Genomic DNA, 18,372 nt, shown 5'->3' on the forward strand with positions numbered 1-18,372 from the left:
GTAAATGTTTAAGCATGTCTCAAGGAAAGTCAACGCCAAGCTTTTATTTTGCCAATAGCTTTCACTTCGCTATTGCCCTACAGTTATTTTACATTATTTAATCCAAAATAACATCTTTTTGATTCTACCTTTCTTTTGCATTTTAAATCTTTAATGAAAGCCTTTGGCTGTCCAGGGGTACAATTATTAGATATCTGCAGAGAGAAATTGAAAAATTAATCATACTTTCCATTTTGTATTTCTGTACTACACAAAAAAATTATCTATTCTTAAAGCTGAATTCTATACTCTTTCAATATGCTCACACCTAACGCTGTAATTTCTAAGCAGGAATTAGTATATCCTACATTTAATTCTATTCAGCTATAACCTCTAAGTTATCTTGGGAACATTGTGTACTGTTTTCAAATCAAAATTTTTTATTTTAAATCATTTTTAATTAAAAGACATTTATTGGTAGAGCTTATGATCTGTACTGCCTAAAAACAGGATAAAAGTACCATAAACTAATCATACTAATGATATTAAAATTGTTTATTGCCCTTTTATGGGTTTTGCAACTTAAATTATAGTTTTTCACAACTGTATGCAAAATGTGTAACATAATCCTTATGCAGTTTATTATAGAAACAGATATATGCATTAATATGACCTTTGTCTAAATAGCTCCTTAACCACACAGGAAAAAAAAAAAAATCTAAAGTCATCTATCAGCATGTGAGCAGTATCGAAACTGCTAAATCTATTAACTTTGTTTTCCATCCACTATTATTAAACTGGAAAGCAAAATTCAGCTGGAAAATTATGCCATTTGGGTTCTCCTGTCATCATGTAGTAAGTATGAGAAATATATGTGCAATAGCCAAATGGCCAATAGACAAAACACCCACACCAAGTGACGTACTGTTTTCCATACCACTCAGACAAAATCAAAACAACAGAACTGCTGCAAACAAAAACAAAATAACATTTCCCATAAGCATTCCAGACAGAGAAAATTTACAGGAAAAGAAAGCTGGGAAAAGAACCAGAAAGAAGTGAGTGTTCATACCTCAAGCCATAAAAGACCATTTCTGCAAACACAATAAACAGCATTTATGTGCTTTCAAGCTAAATTGTTAAAAATTGATCAAATGTTTGTCAAACTTTTGAAGTTAAACCACTGGCACCATCTGAGAAGATTAAATTATTGACACCGGATTCTGATCTCAATTATACCAGTGTCAATCTGGCATAACTCCATTGGGCTGTAATGAAGTGACTCTGGATTTACAGCAGTGTAAAGGAGGAGATCAGAACCTGGCCCCTTACATTCAAATGAAAAATTAATTCCAGCTAAGGAGCAAGTTTCATTCAGAGAGGACAGCAGGATCACAGCTTACAGGGGGAAAGTATGAGTGGTAAGTTAGTAATGGAACAGAAACACTCAGGTTGGTTATTTCAACGCAATATGTTTTGTTTAGTCTTTAAGAAGGATGATTTTTCAGTTCTTCTAGGTCTATGCTGTGGCATGGTGAACAATTGCAAAAAGGGAGGCTGTCGTCCTTGCAGAACTGACTCACATTTATATAACTTTATTAATATATCTGATCTCTGAAAGTTACAGTATCTGTGTTTAGCTGAGATCCCTGACCATAAATTGTGGCAGTGTAGTGAATATCAGCAGCTGTATTTTTACTATTTCAGCTAGTCGGTTTACAGTGTCTCCATCACAGTGAATTCTTGTCAGCTGCACTTTTGCTAACACAATTCTATGTTTTGCCTGGCAGTAAATGGACGCTTCTGCCCCAGCATCATCTAAACAACTCTGTTAACATTTGCCCCCGAGCGTCTCTCTCTTTGTCCAGTCCCTGTCTTCTAACAGATGTCATCCAAGTCTAATCAAGCATAAAATGGTCATAAATATTTCTTTCTGGTAGATTTCACATTCGCATTTCATGCAGGGACATGATATTTTTCTGCTACCTCCAGGGAGTACCTAATGCAAAAACCAGTTACTTACATTCAAAGCTCATGTTCCTTTAGTAAAATGCAGCACATGTTCTCAGTTCAAAGACATAAAAAGGCACAAGACTTTATCTTCTTTTGTTTAACTGCACCCTTTTTAAATAATATGTGCCATAGTTTACACCTAGGCATGACATTGTTTCTTGTTTAGTAGGAAAACACAGAAGAATATAATATCAGATTCTGACTGCTCTACTCTCTTAAATTCAAGCACTGTAGATTTCCTATACTCAAATACCTTAATTATTGCCCCAAAGAGATATTTTCCCCCCACAGATTGAACTAACAAGCTACTGAAAGAATGCATGAGATAAGAAAAGCACTTTTCTGTCTTGGCTGATTTCAAGAACAATTTTGCAACCTACATCATCTTTTTGTTAAAACAATAAAATGAATCTAGGATATAAATGCAAGGTTCATATCTATTTAACCGTTGAAGAAGACCATCATCATAAAATGGAACCAGTTTCCACTACTTAAACTTTGATAATTCAGGGGAAGTACACAAGATAATTAATTCCAACTATTTAATGAAAAGTATCAGAGACATCATATTTATGTTGCGCAAATTTAGTAAATAATGTGTCAGAGCGTAAAATAAGACTACACTGAGATTATTTTCAAAGCTATCTATTTTTCCTTCTCCCCTTTTCCCCCCATTATAATTGTCAAAACAGAAATCTTACATAGTTGTTTAAAGGGATCCAGAAAACACTTAAAGATACAGATCACAACAGAGAAGCTGTTTTCCTCCTTCCCTGTTGAGCCTAATATTTGATTACTGTTAGTCAAATCAAGCTTTAAGGCAAATAATCTCAATTTTTTAAGTTAATGAGATGTGGTCATGTTGACAACAGCTTGCAGAAACTTTTAATTCTAATTCCTGTAGGCTGTGCTGGCCTCTTTTACAGCAACCACTGTATGAATTTCTCAAATTTGCCAAAATGACTTATGTAGACAAGTGCACACTTTAAAGAGGCACTAATTAAAAATACCCACTGGTGTCATAATTTAAATACCATGAAAATAAACTGTAAAAGTACCTCAGCTACAATCTTATGGCTTTCCTTAGAGCTCATTTACTTTAACTAGAGGATGTTTTATTGCAAATGTATTCTTAGCTAAAAACAATTTTTCATCTTGGAGGAATTCAAGGTTTTGATATAATTAAACAATTTATGTTAATATTTGTTTCACATAAGCTATTAAGCAAGCCCCCCAGAATAAGTGTTAATTGAGAAAGCTGCAAAAAAACTATACTGCTGAAGTAAGCAGCAAATTTATACTGTTGATTTAGAGCACTATCTATAACTTCCTCCCTTATTACAGCTCTCCCTCTCTCTTCTATAAGGCTCCCAGCTATACTGAACCCATTAGAACACTTTACCCCGCTGCTATTATCTACATTCAAACTGCTTTCCTTCCACAAGAGAGGTGGAGCTTGGTATTATTCTCAATGCATTTCCCTGGCTACAACTTCTCCAAAATTCTGTTGTCTTTTTGATTTTTTTTGGCAAGGAATTCAAGGAGCATAGCTGTGCTATAACAAAAGCAGATGTGAGACCAAAAAAAAAAGAAAGTTGGTGCTGAGAGGGTTAAACTTATTTAAGGGGTTAAATATGTAATTACCGCTGACTAAAGCCAGAGAGACATATAGATAAATAGAAGAAATGAAGTCCCCAGGTTCCATTCAGAAGCCTTCATCACATTACTACCAGACAGAAAACTCTTTAAGTACCATTTTCAGATGTTAAATCATTGTTCGTGCAGCACATATTCTCACTACTCCTGGGGGAACAATATCTGAAGACAGCGTGCTAACAAATGCAATCCAGTAAACAGGCATTTTTCCTCTTGTTGTTAGTACCTTTGTGTTCCAGCTCCCAGCTCTGTCATCCATGCCTTCTCTCTGCTTTGAAGTTAAAGTACTGAATGAGCGTTGTCATCTATTATCCAGAGTGTGCATGTAGATTATAAATAAGAAATAAAAGTGACTTTCAGTACACTGCTTTTGCATTAGCAAGTTGCCTTCTCTGTTACCTCCTCTGTCCTTCATACTTTGCTACCAACATTATATTAAAAACCTGACTTTAAGTGTTTCTTGTAGATGAAAGACACATTCTATAAAACATGTACACAGCAGAGACAAAAGTTTTATTGGAACAAACAACTCTTGCAGTTTGAACAGGTTCATGGGTTCAGCTTTAATAGATTGTTTAACCCTTATCTACAGATGTCCTTCAGGTCCATTACATGTTAATTGATCCACCTCTCTATTTGCAAGCTGGGTGTTGACAAACACAGCCTATGACTATTAACTACCCTAACATTTATTTGTAGAAAAATATCAATATTTTCCACATGTAATGATCTCAAGACACTTTTTATATAAAGGTCAATGGTAAATATTCTTCACATGAGTAATAATGCTGGTCAGTGCTTGTTCCAATTGTAGCAGCTTGTACTTGGGCATATAATGCCTTTCTCAATGAGTTTACAAGCCGTGCTTTTGTATGCTAGAGACCCAGAAATATTTCACATACAAAGCCAATATGTGTTCTTAAACACAAGTGAGAATCCTGAATAACTCTACTGACTTCAGTGGATTTCCACTGGTTAACTGAAAACAGAATTTGGATTACAGAACTTTTAAGACATTAAGGGTTCAATTTTAAAGCTTTGGGTGCCTAAAATTAGGTACCTAAATCACATTAGGCACTTCAAACAGCACTTAGATGCCAAAAATGGGCATTTAAGCACCCACATTTAAGTGCCTAAATACCCAAACTGGGCATTTCAGGGCTGATTAAAGGGCTAAATTATGCCTAAATTTAAGCACCTAATTTAGACATCTAAATCATTCAATTGGGCTGTAAGTAGTAAATACAAACAAACAAAAACCCACATTGCACTATGTATGTGAGCTCTCAGCTAACTTTTGGATATTCGTTTGTTCCATGCTAGAAAAAGCCAAATTTCAGGACATATCCGGAACAATATGTTCCTTTTAGATATGGTGGGACTTTTACTCTAAGAAACCACTATCGACAAATGCACATTATAGAGAGATACAGAGAAGAGTTGGACTGAAAGGCATTGTAGCATTGCCAGTTCCCTCTACCTAGGTCTTCAGCTGAACATTTCATCTCATACACTACCAACAAGTTGTTAAAAATATAAACTGGAAGAACAGAGCGGAAAATTGAGGCGCATATGGAGAAACTATAGAAAGGGCTAGACTGACGCCCAAAGAGGTAGGTGGCATCCTGGGACTTGGCTGTGAGGGTAAGACATCAGCTGTGACTTCCAGAAAACAAAAATATGCCTGACACAATTCCTTGCCAGCAGGCAGGGACACAGCTTTTGGGACAGGAGCAGCAGTCAATTAGTCTTCATGGCTCAGTCAATCACATCAATAGTGTGTGGAGATAGTGTGGACCCGTTAAGAGAAGGCTCCTAAAAGGCAGCCTGATAAGGATTTGCAGGCTAAATAGCCCCCTCTTTCACTTCTCTCCTCCAGGTGCCTTCAATCTTCCTTTCTTTCAGTGACAATGTCCAAGGACACTCCATGCAGTCCTACAATTTCCAGCCATGATGCCTGGAAGTCCCTCCACAATATTCTTTTTGCAGGAGATTCAGGCCCTTACAGAGGAGCACAAGGAAAATGCGGTAGATGGTTTTTGGAGGATTGTCACCGACCCCCTGTTTCTTCAACTACTACACAAGGAAATCAGAAGGCAGGCTAATATCCGAAAGAGAGAACAGCATATCCTTGCTTTCCTGCCATGGGCTCTCATGGACAGGGTGCCACTCACACAGCCCCCGCCTCCCACCACTCCATTCGAGTACATGGCAGAAAAGGCAGGCATCATCACAGATGATCAGAGGGAAGAAGGCACCAAAAGAATTTCATGGAAAGTTAAGCGATGCCTTCCAATGAGGCAGACAGTGGTGAACAGTGGGAAGAGGACTCCTTTGCAGGGATTAGAGATGATTTGCATGATGAAAGCCCGGGCAAAGGTTAAGGGATTAGTTACTTTTTCCAGGATAAGGATATGGATAAGATTGTGCCGGACAACCCTTCATAAGTGAGCAGTACCATCTGTTGGCTGTTCAGGTATCTTAAGGATGTCAGTAGTTGCTCTTATTTCTCCCTGGTAAGGCAGCAAAGGAACAAATGAGGGTAGATGCAGGGAATGTGGCAGAGGTGCCATGTGATTGCTAGAGGATTACGCTGTTACACAAATCCCTGACATTCACGAGCCTGGAAGGGATCATGAGCAGGCTGCACACATCACAAACCCTTTCTGCTTCTGCACGCTTTTAGTGGCCCCCATCAAGTGGCAGATCCTTAAGGTGGGGGCAGCTCTCCTGGGTTCTTATTAGTGGATGCCCTTGAAGCGGTTTCTAAAAGTGGGCCTGCGGGATCTAGGCAGCTTCTTTCAATGTGCCACCTCTGTCTTACTGTACGTCCATGAGAAAGGTGGGTTGCGTGGGGTACTGATATATTTTCATACTTCCAGTGGGAAAATCTGACAGTTGGGACTTCACTGAGCACATGGACCTGCTGAGGATACTGGGGGATGTTTACACCGTGGCATTGGGCGCGCATGTGAATATTTTTTTCAAAGTTTCCAGCATTTCAAAACTCACATGATGTGTCGGATTATTTTACCCCTCCTGACTGTGGCCTTAAAAGACCCCTGTCTCATGGTCAATCAGTGTCAACCCTTCCTATGCTGGCTACAAGAGGAAAGATTTTGAGGGGGTAATAGGTGAAAATATTATCATTTCTCTACAGGAAAGATCCTGGATCCCCTAGTTGAGGGCTGGCATGTCACTAAAAAACGGCATTATTGCATTACAGTGCGGCATGCCAAAGATATCTTGAAAACTTGGTGGCTTTGTTTAGATATTGTGGTACTACATGCCAGGTACATGCCACTTTTTAGAACCGTCCCGTGGCTACGAAAGACAGCGAAGGGTGATTTTGTGTTACGAGTCGCTGCGTTCCCATCCACTTCTGCTGAAACAGACCCACAGCTCTGGCTGTGTGCCTGGCACTATTCCAACTATCCCAGTTCTTCTACAAGACAAGTGGCTGGCAAGTTTGTCATTTTCCCACCAGTATCGACAAGTAAGAAACGTGGCCTTTGTACAAGTTGAGCCATAGAGTTACACATAGTTCCCAATATCAGGAACTTGCTCCTCAGGCCAAGATGAGAGTGGATTCTTTCTGACATCATGGATCAGATGCAAAAGGGATTCTTCACCAACAAGGCAGTTTGACAACTCCTGCTGAACTTGAATTGCTACACACACCAAGGATCAACAGAAATGGGATTTTGATGTATGAGGGGCAGGCTGTTGTACTGTTTCCAGATACTGTATTGTTATATATTGGTCATACTGGATCTCCCAGTAGCTTTTGACATAACCTGAATATAGACTCTTGCTTCAGCTACTACTTGACATTGCAGCTACGATATCTCTGGTGCTTCCAGTCACAGCACGGAGTCAGTTCAGTGGTGGCGGACAACCCTTCACCTCAGGAGTTTCAAAACGTACTTTGTGAATTGATCCTATTTCCTATTCCATTCCTATACATAACATAAATCTGAAGAGGTTTTGTGACATGGGTAGAGTATCACCTGTGTGCTGATCAGATACATCTCATGCCACCAGTATCCTGTGGGTTTGATCTCTGCTGTGGGAGAATACTTCGCCAATGCTTTAGACTGCCGAGTTACAGTGGTGACTACTAGGGGTTTTGGATAAACGTTGTGAATTGAATAGTAAATTTTTTTGTCCCATTAAGCCTTTACCTTGCCCTTCTACACTGGGGGACTGATGGTGGATTTTTGTTATCAGGATATAGCCTGAGATTCTATTCTAACAGGCTTAGGTGGACCTGAGACTCACCACTGAAGTTGGCAATAAAATATAAGAGACATTGGTCTGATCATTTTTGTGCACGAGATCAGTGGCTTTCAACCTTTTTTCATTTGTGGACCTCTAAAATATTTCAAATAGAGGTGTGGACTCCTTTGGAAATTTTCAACATAGTCTGCAGACCTCCAGCTGTCCACAGGTTGAAAACCACTGCATTAGGGACTATTTGATGTAAGGCAAGAGGAATAAAGACATTGGTAGCTATATGATATCAGACAGCCACTCAGCAGATAACAGTTTTTGAGACCAGTTTCTTCGGTCTTTCCTGGATTGAAAACAATGGAAAGATGTGTCTCCTGAGGATAACGTGCTTCTGGAAGAAATAATGTATTAGATTAAATGGGGAACTACTGATACAGAATAAGAAGAAACAGGGATGGTTATGTGGGTTGTTTCAACAGCAAATCCTCATATGATGTTCCCTGTGGCCAAATAAGGTTTGAAGAAAGAGCCCCTAATTCTTTTGTAGTAAAAAGATCTAGACAATTGGTTAATAGATATGTGGTAGCTGGTATCTCTAGTTAGGGATACTTTTGCCATTGTGAAAACTTACTGCATGCAATTGCTCAGATGTTTTAAGCTAGGTAGCGTGCATCTAATTCACAGAGGTTCTGATGCTTTCAATTTTGATTTCCTTGGGTGATTAGAAATATTTTTCCTAAAGGCAGGAGGGGTGAATGCAACCAAACAAAGGGATGATTGATTGCTCCTTAAAGTGGGCTGTCCTTATCACCATGGGAGGGATGTGATTCTCTCAGCTGTAGCTCACGAAAGCTTATGCTCAAATAAATTCATTAGTCTCTAAGGTGCCACAAGTACTCCTTTTCTTTTTGCGAATACAGACTAACACGGCTGTTACTCTGAAACCTCTCTTCCATTTGTGATTACCAAACAAAAGTGACTGAAAAAGTCAGTCCTTCCATGTTGGTGAGACACTAAATATGTTGGTGAGACAATCCTTCCTAGGCAAGTGAACAAGCTGCGTAAAGCTGACCGCAAAGTGTCTTGAAATACAACTGTTTTCCAGTCTCCCCTTGGGCTTTGTGAAAAAAGCCAGCCTACCCAAATTAAAAAATGAGAAATGATAAGGACAGAAGAGAGAGAGAAAGAGAGAGAGTCTACAGCGCCCCTGGATTTGGGTGTCTGGATTGACTTATGATGGTGTGCTTTCTGCACTTAGCTAGGTTATCAACATTCACTGGCAGTGGTCTGCTGGAACCAGCAGGCCTCTCTCAAAATCATGGCCACAGAAGGTTCCCCAAACAAGAATATAAAATGAGGTTCTCTTTCCTCAGGGAACAAAAAAATCATATTTTCACTTGTGATTTATGATTCACAGCCCTAGTGAGCAATAACTTTTAGGTGTTACGCCAAGCAATTGTCCTTGGAATCAATTAGGAGAAGAAACAGGTAGTCAACAGAAACACTGGAAAATAAAACACGCTCTAAAAAAAGAGTGCCCCACTCTGTGAGCAAAGAAAATACTGTAAACAGAGCTAATCACTGCTAAACCTTTATAATCCAGTCTTTATACAAGTTAAAAGAATGGAACCAAGAGTAAAAAAAACTTCAAAAGGTCTCCTTCCTAATCTGTAGAACCTGGTGAATCATTTCTCAAGAAAAATAAGGAGTCTGAAATATTTTAAACTCCAAATACTTTTCTGTTGTGAAAAGGGGTTCAAACATGCCACACAATACTGAAAAAACATACAATGCATTCCCTACGCCTGTCAGTCAGCGACAGCTGTTCTAGACACCTGGAAAAAGTTTACAGTTTAAGGCTTCATGTTCTGTGTACCTAAACACAATGGTAATAAAGGAAAATTTGTCAAACAGAAAATGGCCTGCTTTCAACTTGACTATAAAATATCTACAGCTACCAGCACTTCTTGTACCTTGTTAAGTATTATGTTCAATAATATTAATAGGCCCATATTTACCATATCTTAAAAGCTAACAATCCCATTGCTAGCACTAATTAAAAAGACAAGGAACTGCAAGAAAGCAGTAGATTATTTCTTCAATAGATTTCATAAAACCTGTTTTAGTGTTATAACCTTACATTTGTTTCAAGAACGCTATAAAAGATAGGTCTGCTTTTTGTTGTTTATTGACTAAGGAGGGATTTTTCTTTTCGATCTGTATTACAGAATGCAAGCTATCAGAGTAGGAATAAGTAGACTATTTTCCCTTCACATAACAAGCTGCCTGTTATTCAGCAGGCACGTTTTGGATCACAATGTGAGTTGAAAAGCTGACTCTGTAGCGGAAAGGAGGCAGGCCATGTTACACTGCACAAAGGGCATGTTTACACAAAAGTCATATTTGATAATTTTGGCACAAATAAGAGTACTTGAACTTACACCAGTGGAAGAGTTTGGGGTGGGTGGATGTCCGGGGGGGGGGGGGGGGGAGGAAACCCTGGCTCTCTTCTTTTTCTGTGCTCATGGGGTGAATTTACAAAAAGGACAATGAAGAGAGATATTTATACACTTTTCAAATTTGCAAAAGAAAGTGGAGCTCTTGCTCAGAAGGGGTGAGCTCTGGTAGTGAGAACAGGGGACTAGGACCAGGACCCAGAATTCCTGGGTTCTATTTATGGCTCTACAATTTACACTCTGTGATCTTATACAAGTCACTTTAAACTATGGCTTTGATCCTGCAAAGAGAACCATGTGAGTGGACTGACTTACCTGTGCAGAACCCCAGTGGAGCTTTGAGCAGACAGCGGGGTTTCCCCAGGCAGTTCTTTTTACAGGACTGATGCCGAAGTCTATTGACTGGAGAAGGCTGTATTAATCTTTACCATACTCCATTTCCCAAGAGGATGGGAAAATCCACAAAACTGCCCCATTGGCTCTGCCCTGCCTGCTCATGATGGTAAAGAGGGACTCCACATAGCTAAGCACTGCACAGGGAGCATACACCTACCACTGCCTGGTGAGCCTCTGCACCCAGAGAAGTTGAATGTGGATTCTGGCATAAGTCAAATCTCAATAAAAATAAAAACAAAATCTCTACTCAGCATCTTCTTTGTATCACTTAAGGCTCCCCAGGCATGGGCCACAGTCATACAGACATTTATAAAGCCAAGTCCGACCTAAATATTTTCCATTATAAAAACATTTTGGAAATAAAACATCTTCCTTTTTGCCTTTTATAAGTGTTTTAAATGTCTCCTAATGCTGAAATATCTATCAGCTCTCCCAAATCCAGAGCAGCGACACTATCAAAATCTTATGTCCTGAATGATGCACAGAAGTGTAGAGACTGATCTCAATGTACAAACTAATTCAGCTATCAGCTTTGGGCTACATACGTATACAACTGATTATAGGCAGAGCAGGTAGCAATGCCTCTCGTTCAGGTTACCTAACCTTTCCATTCATTCTAAGATCCTGTCTTCAGTGGCTTATAACTGGCATTTTCTAACTTCCGAGTTCTTGATTTTGCAAACTTAATTTCCTTTTAATGTAATTTTTAAAAATTCCATATGTTTATGGAGAGACCAGGTGGGGGAAGATATCTTTTATTGGACCAACTTCTGTTGATGAGAGAGACAAGCTTTCGAGCTCCCACAGAACTCTTCTTCAGGTCTGCATAAGCTCTGCATAAGCTCGAAAGCTTGTCTCTCTCACCAACAGAAGTGGGTCTAATAAAAGATATCTCACTCACCTTGCATCTCGAATATCCTGGGACTGACATGGCTTTAACAACATGTAAACATACATACATGTTTAATGCATACTACATCAGCATCTAGTCCATATTCTGCCACTCCAAGGTAGGCAAGATGTCAGCCAAAACTACTGCACTATGTTCCAGTACCCATGAAAACCCAACAGCCAATCCGTGCAAATCTTATTAATGAACTGCCACAAAAGGACCAGCACCTTAACTAGATTGTTCACCCTTTCATCCTAAACATTCTTTTCTATTTAGGCTTCCAAAAGAAAAGCCAGAACACCCTTCCCTCCCACTTTTCTTTCACTGAGTTTTATGCAGGAGGATGGGTTGGCAGGTAGTCATTAACATGTTATGCAAGTGGGCACATAATGCAGTATAATGTAAAGTGGAAGATATTCTACAGCAATTCTTCTAGAGACTGAGATTTTCCATGGGCTGGTGGTCATTAGATTTGGTTTCATTATGGGTGAAACTCACCCCTATGCCAGCAAAAGCCTTCTATGCCATCTCAGCTCCTTTAGGCTGTATTGTTAGGGTTTAAGCGGTGCGTGGGTTTCATGCTGGCCTTGAGCACATGCGAAAATTTCACTCCATATTTTTATTTTTGTCTTCAGTGTAAAATATTGAGTACCAATGCCCCATAATATGAACTACTTTAACTTCAGATCTAATTGGACATGTTTTCACCACTCGATTACTGCGTTATGTAGAACTGAAAATCTGAAATAAATGCTTAGTTTACAAAACAAAAATGCCCTAGCTCCTTCTCTGAGTGAGCAAGCAATCAGAAACCCAAAGCTCTGGGTTTGTCGCTGATGAACGATGATGCAGGATGTAAGCACAGACCCAATGTTGCTCTTCTGTCTTCGCCACTCTTGTGAGCAGCCAACAAGAATTTTGAAAGGCACCCAGCTCACAAGAAAGCAGACATGAGTAGAGAGGATTGCATGACATCCACAGTCTTAACAAACCAACCCATTGGCTGTCTCGTAGCGAGTAGCCCAGCTAAAGAGCCGCCCTTTTAACAGCGTTGCAGTCCTTGTTGCCCTTGATTTTTCTGTGTCAGTGATGTAATACAAACAAATTTTTGTAGGAAAATTTACTGTAGGTACGTCATCCTTTACATTTCTTTAACTTGTGGTCCTCCTGACTTGGGCACAAAAAAGATGCACTTATTTTTCCCCACCTGCCTGCATTTGATCTCCAGCTACAATTTAGTAGAGAATAAAATCCCACCTGAACTCTGGCAAGTCCTACTACATTAAAAAAATGCCAAACCCTAACCTATACACACACACACACACTTCTCTAAATGGCCCCTGGCAAATTGGCATAACACCAGTAAAAGTTGTGTTTTTTAAGTATCAATCCCAAAGATGTTATCTGAAATAAAATCCTCATTACTTCAGATTCTGGAGGCAAAATGTGACCTTACTCTGCATCTCTAAATCTAAACCATTTGTGTTGTCACCCTTAAATAACAATGCTGGCTGGTATAAAAGCACAAAAATGCACTAGGACATTTGTTTTATTTCCTAAAAGGTAAGTAGAACTAGTAAGTGCATTGTTCCACAGTTAAACTGACAGGCTTGAGCTAAACTGGCTATTCAAAGTTAGAGGCATTTGTGCTTATTTTAATACTCTGTTAGAAGGCAAAAATGTCCTTTCCATGCCTTTGCATCTGACATCTGTGTATCAGTGGGTCCAGTGACATTTCTTTACTTAAAGACTGCCATCCTGAATCTCTATGTTTATCAAATAAGAATCCATATTATGCCAAGAAAACATTACTCCAAGCTACCTGAAATCATAACTATTTCCTACATCGCTTTCCTAAGTCTGTCTTAGGGCTTGTCTCCATGGACACTAAGGCCCGGTCTACACTACAAAGTTAGGTCAATGTAAGCCGCCTTGCACCAACCTAGTCATGCGCAAGTCTACTCTTAAATGTGTCACCAACATAGTAACACCACCTCCCAAGTGGCATTAAGCCATGGTCAATGTACTGAGGTCAAAACAGTGTAAGGGTAGACACTGCATTACCTATGTTGATACTAACAGTTCTCGAGCAGCTGTCCCACAATGCCTGACACTGACTGCTCTGTTCACAATTGTGAACTCTGCTGCCGGAGTCACTAGACCAGAAGGTCCCCCGTCCCTTTAAAGCCCCATGAATTTTTGAAATACCTTTTCCTGATTGCCCAGCTTGGATAGCGCACGTCGCAGTTCTCCATTGTTGTGCGCAACTACCCAGCTGACCATGCCGGCTACATGTTCCAGATGCACTCCAGCTTGGAGCAGACAGGAGCTACTGGATCTCCTGGGCCTGTGGAGAGAAGAAGCTGTGCTCCAGCCGTAGGAATGTGGACATCTGTGAGCAGACTGCATGGATGATGCAGGAGTATGAGTACAACGGGGACCAACAGCAGCGCCACATAAAAGCAAAGGAACTGCAGCAGGCCTACCAGAAGGCCAGGGAGACCAACAATCTATCTGGTGCCAAGCTGCAGACCTGCTGCTGTTACAAAGAACTGCAAGCTGTATTTGGCGAAGACCCTGTCATCACCCCATAGATCACTGTCGATACGTCCAAAATGCCGGAGCCATAGGCCCCTGGCATGAACAGTGAGGATGAGGAGGAAATGGAAGAGGAAGAGCAGGAGATGGGGACATGCAACCAGGGGGTCCAGCTATGCTGTGAGCTAGGAACTATTTGAGACTCCACCACGGTCCAGTCAGTCAGTCCTGGCAGTCAGTAACATATGAGCCCGATGTGGGGAATGGATCCTCAGGTAAGTGTGTAAATTTATTTCCCATTGCAATGATGGCGCCCCCAACTAACAGGGCACAACAATCGACTTTTCATTAATTTACTCATACTAGAAGAGGTAGTGGTACAACAAAGAACGGTAGAGTTGTTATCTGCATTTCACTGCACTGTAGAGTTAGGCGAGGGGGAGCCATGTGGAGCAGTTTATGTACATAGGGATGTCCCTTGAATCCTCTCAAGAGATCTTGATGACACTTTCGTAGAGGGACTCTGCAATCTTCTCCTGACTGCAACCTTATTTCTTCCTCTGCAGTAGGACAATTTCCCACACTAGTCAGAGATAACTTTGGCAGGCACCACAGCAGTACACAGGCTAGCAACATAGGGGCCTGGGCGGCTTCAGAACAGCAGCAGCAGACGTGCTCTCTCTGCCTTTGTTACCCTCAGGAGTGAGACATCAGCTAAAGTCACCGCCACTCATGGAAAATGTTGCCAGTAGTATGACCATAGTTTCAAACAACTGAGCAATTCCCTCCTCACCTCCCTCACCCCCTGGTGGCTCCCACTCACCAGGGCTTGTGCTTTGAGTGGCGCCATGCACAAGCACTATCAAGCAGATGTGTCAATGAGCATGTCTTGTTTAAAACTTTAGGGGAGCCAGGGCAGGGAGTTCTGAATCTTAAGTTTCGCTTTCTGTTGTGACTATACTGATAATTAATGGCACTTCCATGTGCTTTATCTGCAGCTGCTGCTACTTCAGCCTTGAGGGGTCCCCCCTCCACACTCATGGAATGCCTGAGCCAGATAAGGAGGAAAAAGACAAGAACTTGGGGTGACATGTTCAATGAGATCCTGCAAGCTACTGCTGCATCAGACTGTGAGCATGGGGCCTGGAAGATGAACATTGCAGACAGCCTGGAGAAGGAAAGAGTAGAAAGGCCCAAGAGTCAGCAGGAAAAGAAGAGGGAGATGCACCAGAACATAACGGGGCTTCTCTGGCAGCAAACACAGATGCTGCAGATTCTTGTGGGCCAACAAGTTCAACAATCCTGTGCTCGCCTCCCTCTGCAGTCCATGGAGAACTCCACTGCAGCAACTCCCTGCACAACCCCCCTCAATATTGCAGGTGGCACCAGGGGCCACTACCCTACCCCTACCCTGGGGGGCATTAAAGACAACCACAGCTTTACAAGCACTGACCTCTGAAAGCCACAGTTGGTGTATGTGTAACTAAAATGGACATGAATGTTCTTTCACCTTCATAAGTTCTGTTGTATTAATTTGTTAAGTTTTTAATATATTTGCTTTAAAATTGCAAGGACTTTTCTTTTCCCTGATTTTGTTACAGAATAAAATTCTATTCTTTGGAACATAACTCAGCTTCATTAGCTCACAACGTATGCTGCAGAGTACCTAGCAGTTCTGAAAGCAACCAAGTACATGCTACTGTATGGTGTGACACAACTCATAGGATCAGTGACACACACAGTATAATAATCATAAATGTACAGCAAGCACTGCAAAAATTAATAGGTGCACTGACAGTATTATATTCACACATGTACACCAAGAACCACATAATTCCTAACAAGCCCCAAAACAGCAGGGCCAAATAGAGCTCAGTACACCACAAAGCATTACTGAGGCTCACTGCTCCTTCAAAGCCTTTCCTGAGCCATGTAGCTCTGTGTTGAGCTCTTCTACTAGCCTTTGTGTCTGGCTGTTCAAACTCGGCAGACAGCCACCTCCACCCTGGCAGCAGCTTTCCCCCCTATCCGTCACAGATATTATGCAGGACACAGCAGGCAGCAATAACCATTGGGATATTATTCTCATTGAGATCCAACCTTGTGAGTCAACACCACCAGCGTCCCTTCAGTCTACCAAAAGCACATTCAACTGTCATTCTGCACATTCTGAGCCAGTAACTGAATCTTTCCTCAGTGCAGTCCAGGTGGCCAGTGTATGGCCTCATAAGCCAGGAGAGCCCGGGGCAGGCTGGGTCCCCAGGATCACTACAGTCATTACAACATTCCCAATGGTAATCCATCAGTCAGGAAAGAAAGTCCCTGCTTGTAGTTTCTGAAAAGTCCTATATTCTTAAAAATACGAGCATCTTGCACCTTCCCTAAGTAGCCAGCACTGATGTCAGTGAAGTGCCCCCAGTGATCCACCAAAGCTTGCATACCCATAGAAAAGTAGCCCTTTCTCTTGACATACTCTGTGGCAAAATGGTTTGACACCAAAATAGGGATGTGTGCGCCATGTAATGCTCCACCACAGTTGAGGAACTCCACTGCTACAAAACCATCCACTATGTCCTGTACGTTGCCAAGAGTCACAGTCCTGCACAGCAGGAGATGATTAACAGCCCTGCACATTTGCATGACAATGACCCCCCACAGTGGATTTCTCAACTCCCAAATGATTTCCCACTGAGAAGTAGCTATCTGGCATTGCAAGTTTCCAAGGAGCGATTGCCACTTGCTTCTCCACTGACAGCACAGCTCTCATTCTGGTGTCCCTGTGCTGGAGGGCTGGGGTGAGGTGAGCTCGGCACATAGACCCAGGAACGTGGCCTTGCACATCTGAAAGTTCTGCAGCCAGTGCTCATCATCCCAAACCTTTATTCTGATGCAATCCCAACAGTCAGTGCTCGTTTCTCAGGCCCAGCAACAGCACTTCACCATCTGTAAATGGTCCCTGAACCCCACCAACAACCTTGAATTGGTTCTCACCATGTCCCACAGCAATTTGTGCTCCAAGAAATTGTCATGTTCTCTGCTGAGTCGGTTCTTCTTGCAGCTCTGCAAAACCGCATGCTTGTGCACCCTGTGCTTGCAATGCTTATGACAATAGTGCAGAGCTTTGAAGGCTCCATGCTTCTGCCAGATGGCAGACAGCGAGGGGGTGCGCATGGGTTTTGGGGATTTTGAAAACAGGTGCGAAAATTATGGACTACGGATGACATTATGGGGTGGAGACAGTTGCACTGTGGGAAGTTAAACCCTTGCTCTCGGTCTCCCCTGTGCAACTTATTTTGGCCCAACCATGTATTGCCAAAAATTCACAAAAGACAATGTGCTAGATGGTGGCAGGTTGCACACTGGGATATCTACCCATGATGCACTGCACATCGATAAAAGCACTCCCAGTGAGTAGGCGCACCAACAGAAGGCACCAAGTATGCATTTATACAAGCGATATACTAACTACAATGGCTTTATGCTGACATAACTTGCATTGACCAAAGTTTGTAGTATAGACGTGACCTTCAGCTGTGCCTACAGCTTGAGCCAGGGGTGTGATTCCCTGCTTGGGTAGACATATTCGCACTAATTCTAATTGAGCTAGCGCACTAAAAATAATAGTGTAGCTAGGGTAGCACATGCAGTAATGAGGGCTAGCCACCCCAAATATGTACCCAGAGGGTCTGGACAAGTTTGTATTTGAGAAAGCTAGCCCTTGCTGCTGCTCGTTACTGTCAGTGCTATCACAGCCACACTTGTATTTTCAGTGTGCTAGCTCGACAAGAGTTAGCACAAGCACATCTACCTGAGCTGGAAACACACCCCTAGCTCAGGTGTAGACATGGCCTTAGTTTGTGGCAAGCTGGTGCATAAATCTACCTTGCATTTCCCTGTCTCATGCTAAGTGCCTGTGGGAACCCTGCTGCTGAGCACTGAAAGTTCAACAGTGTGCTTCGAAATGGGAGTAGATTAAACTGCGCTAGGGAAATTTTAGTGTGTGGCAACAGAGTCCGCACAGACACTTAGCATGAAGCAGCCTAACTGGGGGTAGATTAACACCCCAGTTTACCATGAATTAAGTGTTCAGGTAGACAAGCCCTTAGAATTTTAATCTGAAATGTTTTGGCAGAGCTATACTGCTAAATTTGTGCAGTTCTTAGCCACATCTGAAATGGCCTAACTTTATCTAGCACTACTAGCCCTGTA

At 41.5% G+C, this 18,372-nt stretch overlaps 1 protein-coding gene across 12 annotated transcripts in view; it reads right to left on the reverse strand.

Moving 5' to 3' along the window:
• FOXP1 (forkhead box P1) overlaps positions 1–18,372 on the reverse strand; it is a 494,830-nt gene that overhangs the window by 182,701 nt on the left and 293,757 nt on the right. Inside the window, exon 7 of one of the 12 annotated variants that reach the window (XM_074957494.1) lies at positions 14,159–14,164. The exons of the other annotated variants lie outside the window; for them this stretch is intronic. Within the exon in view, the coding sequence (XP_074813595.1) occupies positions 14,159–14,164 (6 nt within the window). The remainder of the gene's footprint in view (positions 1–14,158; positions 14,165–18,372) is intronic. 12 annotated transcript variants of the gene reach the window in all.

Source organism: Natator depressus, chromosome 7 (assembly GCF_965152275.1).
Source record: "Natator depressus isolate rNatDep1 chromosome 7, rNatDep2.hap1, whole genome shotgun sequence".
NCBI lineage: Eukaryota > Metazoa > Chordata > Testudines > Cheloniidae > Natator > Natator depressus.